At 34.0% G+C, this 11344-nt stretch overlaps 1 protein-coding gene across 1 annotated transcript in view; it reads left to right on the top strand.

Moving 5' to 3' along the window:
• Positions 1-277: 277 nt before the first annotated feature.
• The window catches only part of side-VI (sidestep VI transmembrane protein), a gene marked incomplete at its 5' end in the record, with an annotated part of 38266 nt that continues 27199 nt past the window's right edge, over positions 278-11344 (top strand). Inside the window, 2 exons of the mRNA XM_017627838.1 lie at positions 278-359; positions 8260-8468. Of these exons, the coding sequence (XP_017483327.1) occupies positions 278-359; positions 8260-8468 (291 nt within the window). The remainder of the gene's footprint in view (positions 360-8259; positions 8469-11344) is intronic.

The following is an 11344-nucleotide window of genomic DNA, read 5'->3' as shown; positions in this document are numbered from 1 at the left end:
CAATACTTATTAAATGCAATTCGTTATTTTGCTTAGTTTTACAATATCTTTCAAACAACCGTCTCACACTTGGACGCAATGTGAAAACAATAGTCACATGCATGCATCGTGTATGTGTGTGTGTGTTTGCAAATCTGGAAGAAGAATGCAGAAAGATGTGTGTTAGTTTACATACACAAAGCAAAAGACACAACACAAATATTTACTTGCTCTAGTTGCTGTGTGGAATTTCACATTGCGAAATACTTTTTTTCTTATTTTTCGCCCACGAACCCAGATTCCTCATTTTGAAGTTGTGCCTGTGGCAAAAGATGCCAAAGGCAAAAATCTTGTTGGGGTGTGCAATGTGAAAGTGATGAGTGTGCTTTATGTACATAAGTTAAAATAAGGCGATAAAATAAGAGTAATCGCAACATTGGGAATGTACATAAGTGATTGCTGAGCGAAGTGTACATATAATATGTATGTAAAAGGCAGTGGTGTGTCGGGTCGTATGAGTAACTCAGCGTTGAAGTAAAAAGCAAACTGTTCCCGTTTCTTTCTGTCTAAGTGTTGATGCTTACTTTTCCAAGTTGTTGTTTTAATGCTGTTGCATAACAAAAAGAAACTATTTAATGACATAGATATGCATATATGTATGTAACTTTTTTCTAATGCCTTTTGTAGACTTACAAAAATTTTAAGCAAACTTGTAAAGTACATACAGCCCGATTTGCTTGAATAGGTACACATATTTTCCTCAAGTTTCAAGCTTAAAATGAGTACGTCTGTCATTAGGATTTCGTTTTAAAGGCTCCTTAAAGCCTCCGTGATAGCTAAAATTTTAGCTTGAAATGCGTTGCAGTAACGGTAACCTAAAAAAGATTTTAACAGCAGAATTTCGTGAGAAAACGTGTTCTCCCACCTGACCGTTGAGTTTTAAGCCACCTTTAAAAACTTAAGTATCTACTAACAGGTGGGGTGTTATTTGTTTACGTTGTCGTGGTCACAAAGCTTCCGGAGGCGACACTTAAGCGCAAAAACTAAAAAAAAGTAAGTGCGCATGGGCAACACTGTAGAAGTGAAACTTACGTTACATATCTACTTTGTGTTATTACCAATATACATACGTACATATGTATATATACATCTACTTTTTCTTAAGGTTATATCTTTGGTATTTTTCTATCTAGATCCCTAACTATACCTCTGTTCGTTCTAATTACATTTATGTTATTCTCTTTTCCTTTATCTTCATTTTTATCTTTATACTCTATCGATAACAAAATCGATAGCAATATCCAACAAAATATCTATATCGATAACAAAATATCTATATCTATAGCAAAATCGATGACAAATTCGATAAAATTTCGATAGCAAAATCGATGACAAATTCGATAAAAATTTCGATAGCAAAATCGATAATAATATTGGTAGCAAAATCGATTAGAAAATCTATAAAAATATCGATAACAAAAATCGATAAATAATCGATAACAAGAATAGATTTAAATTCCGATTACAATATAGATAACAATATCGATAGCAAAATCGACAAAATTATCGATAACAAATTCAAGAAATATACCGATGACAAAATCTACAATAATATCGATAACAAAACCAATAACAATATCGATTATTATTCCGATAAGTTCCGAAGATATCGATAGCAAAATCGATAAAAATTTCCACAACAAAATCGATAAAAATATCGATAACAAAACCGATAAAAATATCGATTATTATATCGATAAGTCCCGAGAATCCCGAAAATCTCTAAAATCCAAAAATAGTTCGCAGATTGAGTCTCTGTGTATATATCTTTGTATATCCTTTTCTCTATAATTACCTTTATTTTAATATTTCTTGTTCTATACTTTTATCGGTATCCTCATCCTCATCTTTTTCTTTACATTTATCGTTGTTTCTACTTTTATGTTTATCATTTTCTTCATCTACATATTCCCCTTCACCATTGCCCTTATATAAGAAAAGTGTTTATATTTACCTTCATTTTTTCCTTTATCTTTACGCATTTTTGTTTTTGTTTTTATTTTTACCTTTGCCTTTATCCTTTTCTTCATCTATGTACGTACTCACCTTTACTTTCATTCTTGTATTGGTCTTTTTCTAAGTGTTATTCTTTAACCTTTTATTAACAAGTTTTTGTTAAATGAATACCATGCGCATACACTCAAGAAGCACTTGTTTCTGTCCCAACCATTACCGTTGCCAATTTCCGTGTCCAATTTCCGTTGAATTTGCCAATTTATTCCTAACCAACCAACCGCTGCTAAAGAAGTTTCACTTAAAAAAAAATTAATTTAATATAAAAGAGTGCCCCTCGTTTACAGCTTGCCACTAGGATGTCTATCTTAAGCGAAGAACAGCGAACCGCGTCATCTACTTGTATTGCCCTACAAAATTCAGCAACATTAAATCCAGAAAGCTTTTAGAGTACCATACGATCACTTCGTACAAGAGAATTGATCTGCTATATGACCGTTATTAAAATGAATCGACAAATTTGGGAATTAACGCCCCTTTTTCTCGCCTATGGCCCTTTTACAAGTACTGTGGGCTAAAGAATCCTTCTCATAGCGCTGAGCTACATACATATATTCTCTTTTTAGTTCGGCTTGTTTTCAAAGATCACGCCTAGAAATTTGGATTTTGTAGCAAAAGATATAACCCAAGCTCAGGTGGAGTAACCCAAGGATTTTATACTTGCTTAAGTTGACGCCTTGGCCACCGCAGTTAGGGTTAGGAACTTATCAAAGGGATCACCAGAGGTCTTCTATGTTTCCGTGTGCCTTGTTTCTGTCTTACACACTCAATTGACTTCCTTACTTACTACCACATAAAGGTTATTTTTACAAAATGCAAAAACAATATACATACATAAATATATGTAAGTAGATAATACTTGCGCCATATATGTATATAAAATTAGATTTCGCTAAAATTTATATTTCGTTACTTGTTTATATTTCTGCCTATGGCTCGCAAAGTATACAAAACCATCAAATACACCAAAGAGTGGACAAAAATTAATAGTTTCTCCAAAGTCATTATATTAAAACTACATAAAAATTAAATTCTTATCAAAGCAGAAATTCAGCAGATGATGTACAGCTTTATCCTTTCGGTCAAAAACAAAAATTTCCCATAGTTAACAAATCGTTATAAGCGTCGATTGACGGCGCACTTTGTGAGCGGTAAATATGTGTGTATGCGTGGATGTGCGTATGCTTGCAAATATAATTCACTAACTTTGGTGGTAGCACATGTACTTGCGCTCAGCTGCCTATGGACTAGCCAAAATAAAAAAAAAATCTGTCTAAACAAAAACTTTTAGCATGCTTTTTAAATATATATATATTTTTTTGATATCTAATGTAGAATTAAGAAGCTTCCCTGGCGGTCAACTGAAAGTTATTGGACATGCACAAAGTAGCTGGGTAAATAAATTTATAAATTTCAACTTTTCGGCTCTAATACGCTCTGTGTGTAGAACATTCCAGAACTTTTGTGAATGCGGGAGAGCGCAAAGGAGAATTCCTGTTTTTAACACTAGAAAGGCTGAAAAACCGGCATACCTTGAAAAACGAACAGGGTTAATTTGACCCAACTTCTTTAAAATTACTTTTAGTAACAAAAAAATTATAATTTTAAATTGAAAACTTTTTATGCATTTTAAAAATAATATACAATTTTATTTTCTTATTTTAGTAACAAAAAAATCGAAGTTTTTTTAATTTTCAAAGTAATCGAAATTTTTAATTTACATGAATTTATCGAGTTATCAGTATTTATCGCTTTATCGAATTTTATTGAGTTTCCGGGGTTATAAGGTTTATGAAGCTATCGATATATTTCAGATTATATTCAGTTATCAAAATTTCTAGATACACTTAAATTTCGAAATGCGCCAGTAGTTATCGGGTTATTAAAATTTATCGAACTAACGAAATTTATCTAGTTAATGAAGTTTAATTGTATATGATATTTATTGAGGAATCAATATTTATCGCCTGATCAATATTTATTGTTATGGAAGTTTATCGAGCAATCGTGATGTATCAAGTTCCAGTTTCAAAATTATCGAGTATATCGGGTAATCGAAATTTTTAATTTACACGAATTTATCAAGTTATCAGTATTTATCGAGCACCCAGAAAGTTATCGAAATTTATTAATAGATATGGAAATTCATGGAGCTAGACAAGTTGAGTTATCGAAATTTGGAAATACTCAGTTATCTAAATTGATCGATAGTTATCGAAGTTAGTATATTTATCGAATGCTATCGAGTTATCGAAATTTAGTGATTTTGAAATACATTGAGATATAAATACGTATCATATTTAGATATCTAATTTCATATAGTTTTTCAAATTTGTACTGTTATCGAGAATTTCCCAGTTCCCGGAATACCCTAATTGAAAATTTTGTTAAATCATAGTCTAAAGCTCCGCATTCCATCATTTGACTTTAACGCGCAATATGAGTGCCCCTCACATGAAGTTGAACTTGTAGAGTTTCTTGCATCACTTGGTAATGGAATATGCCAACTTCTCGTGAAATACTGAAAATGATGATATTATGATATTATGTTATTATATTATTATTATTATGCTCGGGAGCACAACAATTATCCCATTGAATTTTTGAACAATTTAACTGTCAGCGGAATATTTTGCTGTTTTCGTTCCAGCGTACGCTGTTTCCAATCATACTGCCAGTAGACTTCGTTTGTTTAATTATGTGCCCTGTAACTTAACCGACCTGCTATGTTTGAAAACGTTCCAGGCCTATAAAAAAAAAACTAGATAAACGGTCGAATTTCTACAGTAACCGGCACTACTAGTTAAACATATTTTCCAATAGGTTCAAATTACCCCCTTATCCGCCTTTCTCGGTGGNTAATACCACCTCGAAAACTATCTTCTTCTACTAAATTTGATTTTACTGAAGAACAGTTAACTGTAAATATTAACAACTAAATCCCAAATAAAGCGAAAGAAGAATAAAATTGTATACATCCGATTTATTCTAAGAATGTTAAATGTTCTTCTTTTATTTTTGTTTATTATGTGGGTAGTTTAGTGCCAACTTAGTTCAATTTTATTTTATTTACTCCCTGCTACTTATCATATAAACTTTAACTTTAACTTCGGCTTGTTGGTAGCGTCAAGTTTTGTTTTTATTCTATAGTGGCTCAGATTGGGTGTGGTTGATACCGACAATGCTGGTCTGGTCAGTTTTGGTGCTGCTTTTATTTACTGCCGTCGATGGTTGCTGCTATTTTGCTGCTACTTTGCATCTGTTTTTTTTTTACTTCTCTTTCCATTGCCCTGTATTTTGATGGAAAATTGCATTATTTATTAGTCGAGAGAGCGCAAAGGAGTGCAACTGAGGGCAGTGCTTCGAATTTACTTTAATGAAGCGCCATAAACTCAATTATTTAAGTATTATATTTTAAAGCACAAAGCGTCGGCTAGATCGTCCTTGCTGCGCAGCAACAAAAATCGTTATTTTAATAAGCACTCAAATTGTTTATTATCAAAAGCAAAATTTTTGGTAAAGTGTCCTTATTTTATATTATTGGATTTGAAAGCTTCTGGGTAATTGAGCAGCAGCTATTTGAGAGCTTTTGGTAATCAGCTTACGCATGGAAATATAGTTGAAATATATAAGTAGTAGAGAGCACAGTTGGGGTTTCATTTTTATGTGGATGTTCAATAATAAATAAATAATATTTTGGCGCTTACACTTTTGTTAAGAGTTTTGCCGAGCTTCTTCTCCAATTTGTGGCGTGCACTTAGATATTGCTACATAAATGGAGGGATCACAGTTCTAAGGCACTTCCCATTGCCAAATGGAATTTTAAGAGACACTTTTTCAAGGCACTAGGTTCGCCAGTGTCCGCCGAGGAGAAAAAAAACATTTTATAATTTAGCTGTTGCTACTTAGAACCAGGAATCGAAACCAGGCCCCATGGAATGGTAGTATCCATCTCTAGCCACTCAGCCACCGTGGCTACGGAGAGTGCATTTACAACTGCTTAATTTTCATTTCGAAGCGAATTTAGTGACTGCGTTTTATTTTAAAAGTTGTGCTTATAGAAATAATAAGATAATAGGAAAACTAAGGCGAATACGAATACGAAAACCAATGTAAAGCTGAGAATAAATGCGATGCGAAGATAAATCCGAATACAAAAACTAAAACGAGGACGAACCGAGGACGAATACGAATACAAGAATAAAAGAACATGAATAATAAACCGAAAAAGAGGTTCCAATGTGACCATATGTCATCCCCATGGATTATGCCCCGTCATGAGTCCTATCAGGGATCGTAGATCGCTCCTTCTTTAGCAGTGAAGAAATTTTGCTACCACCATGACAGGCCTTACAACTACTTTTTGATCCCATAAATATTTTTTTTTATGAATACATGCAAAGATACCGGTCTTTCCTCTCACTTAGTTATTCACAGTTATTAGCCGCTGGCCAAGAAAAGATAACAAACAATTTAGTGGGTTTCTGAATTTGATAACGCCTCTTAGTCCTTGTTAAAGAAACAAATAAATATCGAAATATTTTTATAGAAAGTGGCTTTAGAGAAGATAAATGAGACGACTTCATTAGAAAGCCATAAAGCAGGGGAATTGGACATTGAAATTGAGCAGAGGTGGAGCAACTGTGCACACCGAGCTTCAGCCAGAAATGAAAATGAAAATGCGTGTTTCCAATGTTCAATTTGAATCAAATTTCATAAAATTTTTCAAACTCATTTCATTGAAAATTTGTTTAAAAAATATGTTTTCTGTTCAAAAGTTCTAGATTGCCAAAAATGAGTCTGCCTGAAAAATATTTGGCTACTTTTTTTTTAGTATTAAAAGCCGGTCGAATTTCGGCAGTAACTGGGACTCCTCTTGCCGGTTTCACTAGAAATTTAAGTGAAAATTTCTATTAATTTGTTATTTTCAGANTTTTTTTGGAAGAGAGAGAAACTTTCTTACATAAATAATTTATTTTCTACAAATTATTTACACAAGTAATTTTTAAAATACACTCCACATGCATACCTTCAGACATATAAATACATACATACATTCTAGGCATTTATAAATCATACAGTCGCATAAAATTCCCAAGTTGCATATAAAATCTCACTCAAGGCATTTTTCAGCGCAAAAGTATGCTACGAAAAAACTTTGCCCACAGCTAAGCTGCGATTTATGAGTCCCAGTTAGGCTCGGTATGGGCATGGGCGTGAGTGTAGGCGGGGCGCGTATGTATGTAGGTTTGCCATTGCATACTAGGGTGTGTGTGTGTTTGTGTTTCTTTCTGTGTATACATTTTTACTTGGACAATTTGTAAACAATGCAAAAAGTGCGCCTGCAGGCGACTGCTATTTTATAAAGTCTCAAATACCAACATTGAAGTGGCCTCATTTTTTTAGCACAAAATACAGAAATGCATACATATATATATATATGTGTAAATGTAGTATGTAAGAGTACAAATGAAAATATAAAAAACGTTGAAATGCAGTTAAAAGTAAAAAGAAAGCAGAAAAAAATTAAAAAATAAATAAAATCATAAAACGTAGCGCGAATGCAGTCAACAAAGAAATAAAAAAAAAGTTGTCTGCACCTACTTTCTAGGCCACAACACAGTCAACCGCATTGTCGGAAGCAAAACAGTGGTGCCACTGCTGCGATTTTACTGTCGCATTTTTATTTTCGTACTCGTAATTTCGCTATGTATTTCGTACAGAATTTCTCGCGCTGCCAAAGTGCATCTTTTCTGCTGCGTTTTATTTACATTTTTTTTTTAAATTTTTGTATTTTCTTTGTTAAGTTCGCAGTGCCTCGAAACGTATTACGCACACACACACACACACACATAATACTTAGTAACTATATATATAGATACATATGTATGCAGTTGCTATTTTGTATAGATCTTCAAGCACAAATAAATGTACCTACATACATACATATATGGATGTACTATTTCAATGCAACTCATCCCGCCGTCATTTATGATTTTTTATTGCCGCATATTTTTTATGCAGCACCTACACCTATTTGTATCCTACTCCGCTACTTTTATTTGTGCTCGTAACTTTTTTTTTGTATGCAATTTTATATATTGTTTAATACCAACGTAGACTTATCTTATTGTTGTTGTTGATGCTGATGAGTATCTTCATTTTATTTATATTTTTTTATTTTTATTTTTTTTCCTTTATTTGCAGACAAACCCATTTGCCGTCCGGATCAGAAGAAAATCTACGGTGTAGCGCGTAATGAGGCCGCTGAGATTTTATGTGAGGTTGATGCATTTCCACCGCCGGAAAACTTCAAATGGTCCTTCAATAACACAGCAGAGACATTTGATATGCCGCAAAGTGGTTTCCGTGCACATTCAGCGCAGGGATCGACATTGACCTACACGCCGGTCAAGGTGAGTGCACATACCCGTACATACATATGTACATGTGTACATGTGTATATCTATCTCCACAAACCTACTTATTTATAATTATATCCACACATGATGGTAAATACTATTCATATGTCGACTCATGCTTATTTTATTTATGTATCTAAGCATAATGCTCACGTGATTTATAAAAGAGTATGTATATATATATGATTGCATTCATATATTCTGCAGTAATGTTGGGCAAACTTTTACGAGTATTTCTACATGTAAGTGACCTTAGTAACTCTGCAGCTGAAGCGTGTGACCCACTGAGTTGCGTTTTGTTTTTAAATGGAGGACGACATGCCTGCGTAAATACATATGTACATACATAAAAGCATATATATGTATGTATGTACATTACAGTTATACACGTTACTTATGAAAGCTTTAAGTGAAAAGAGTAAGTGCTTGGCATAAATCGGAAAGGAAAATCAATTAAATGTTGCAAGAATATGTCAATAGAAGCTATGAATAGAAGATTTCGAAATAAAAAAAAAATAGATCTTTGAATTAATTTAATGGACCAACGACCAAGCATATATCACACCTAATTCCCTCAAAGGCGAGGCAGAAGCACAAAAAGCATTCCCACCTTCTAATCCTCTTCAAGGCAAGATGGGCAAATCGAGTTGTCATGCACGCCTGTAAAAGTCAAGTGTTAGTCTCACGTAAAGTGTCCAGTCAGCAGCCCAACAAGTTTTCTGCTGTCCCGTTGCTCAGTGAGAGCAAAAAACTAGATAGACCTTCTGAGATTTAAGGCAATATGAATATGAATTTTCCGACCTGCACCCTCGATGCCACCCAGTCATTGGAATTTGGCTTCGTTGGTCGAAGGTGGGAGTTCTATAACTGGCTGCGGACTGAGGAATGTCTGAGCCTCAGAGACTCAACATTATAGAATCTCTTCAACAAAGGTAATGGTGGCGCACTATCATCCAGCATTGAAGAGACACAAGCATGGGCGTAAGCCAGGTAGGGGCGGGGGGGTGCTCTAGCCCCACCCTAACTTTCAAATTTTCCTTATATATATATATAATAGTACCCTGAAATGCCAGCTTAATAGGGTCGAAATATAAGGACCTATAGAATATTAAGACCCATAGAAACTTAGCTTCAAAATCCTTACTCCTTTGACTTTTCAATCCAAGTGTTCAAAGACAGCTTTTTTAAATCTTTAGAATTCCTCTTGCTGGCTTTATAAATTATTTTTAATAGTTGTAAATTAGTCGTGTACTCTTTTAGTCTGTAACGTTATAATAAAACCATAGACTAAATAAATAAATAAATTAATAAATAAATAAATACAACTCTGACAAATCATGCGCGCAAGTTGATTTCGGTTTATCAAACGTGAAAAACTTGCATGCGTGCGTTGCGTGCCGCGGCGGTAATATTAGACTGAGCTGAAAGCAAGCGAGTCTGGCGTCTGTGGAAGTCGAGTGGTGAGGGTTCGAACAATAGCCAACGAATTTTAATTTTTATGTATTTTATTTATATACATATTTTATTCTACGTTATTTAGTTATCTTTTGTTTTATTTTATTAATATTTTTTTTTTATTATTAGTCAATTAAAATTTTTGGATTTAATTTTATTAAAAAAGTCCACAACAACTGTAATTACATTGAAACGATTATAACTGAATGAATTAAAAAAAAAAATAAAAAATTGACTGACCTTGTGGCTCGATCCCACGACCACTCGTTAATCTATTAGGATACAATTTTGATCAGATGAAATGCACCGTTAATCCGAACCAACGTTGCCGTCTGTCTAAGCTGTAATGCGTGTACTCGACGCTCCGTACTTCCAAATGTCCATATGTTATTGTTGCTGTTGTAATAGCATACAAATACCAAGAGTTTTTGGGGAGTGATGCTGGGTCGTTCCGGTTACGTAGAACTGCCTGCCGTGGGAACGCCCATATAACATATTTGTCCATTGTGGGTGCTGCCTGTGAGTGATTTCTACGAGGACGAACATGCATATCCCAATCATGGGTTCCGTTGCAAAGTGAAAGGAAAGAACAATCAACGCAGTAGTCTGCTGAAACATTTCCTATACCAAATGAAATTGTGGAGCTCGAAGTCTTATAATTTTGCTATCTCTGCCCGACTGGTGAAAAAACGTAACCCCAGGTGTTTGAGCTGCTCCAACTGCAAGCCTGCATATTAACAGAGAACAATTAATTAATTCCTCCTCATTGTCATTGTGGTATTCGTCATTGTTGGAGCATAGTTTTTCATTAATTTAATTTAATTTAATTATAACACTTGATTGTCCATTGAGTAAACGTAAATATTTAGTTTAAAAAATTTTATATTTTTTTCAGTTTAAAAATAAATTCAATTGCTTATACATAGCTTTTTCGCCAATGACGTTTTTCTATTCTAGTGTATTTAGGAATTCAAAGAAAGCCCAAACAATTTATCTCCATAAATAGCAGCTAGAAAATCCAAAAATATTCTGAGCCTCAAGCTTTCTTTCTGGTCACTGTAAAGTATTAAAGCGTTTGTCAAACTTGGTTGTAGCGCATTTTCATAGTTTGTGACAAAAGGAAAAGAAAAATCAGCTTTTGTGAATATCTTAGCTAGTTTTTAATATACCGAGTGTCACTACGCTAAAAGACTTTGAGAATTTCCACAAAACTACAGGAATCGGTAAGCACCTGAAAACAAGTTGCGGTGTGGGCTCAGTGACTAGGTTATTTGCTTTCGACTCATCGAATTTTGTTGCCCTAGACTATTTTCTACATAAATAACACTGGTCTACAAATTTCAACTTTTTTTCTGCGAATAAGACGGGACCTGGTGTTTCTGAACGGATTTTTCGTGCTGAACACGAATCCGGGG

The sequence above is a fragment of the Rhagoletis zephyria genome, unplaced genomic scaffold (assembly GCF_001687245.7).
Source record: "Rhagoletis zephyria isolate East Lansing unplaced genomic scaffold, Rhagoletis_zephyria_1.1 Rzeph_scaffold_05530, whole genome shotgun sequence".
NCBI lineage: Eukaryota > Metazoa > Arthropoda > Insecta > Diptera > Tephritidae > Rhagoletis > Rhagoletis zephyria.
The sequence above is the reverse complement of the archived record's forward strand: the minus strand, read 5'-3'. Positions and strand labels throughout refer to the sequence as shown.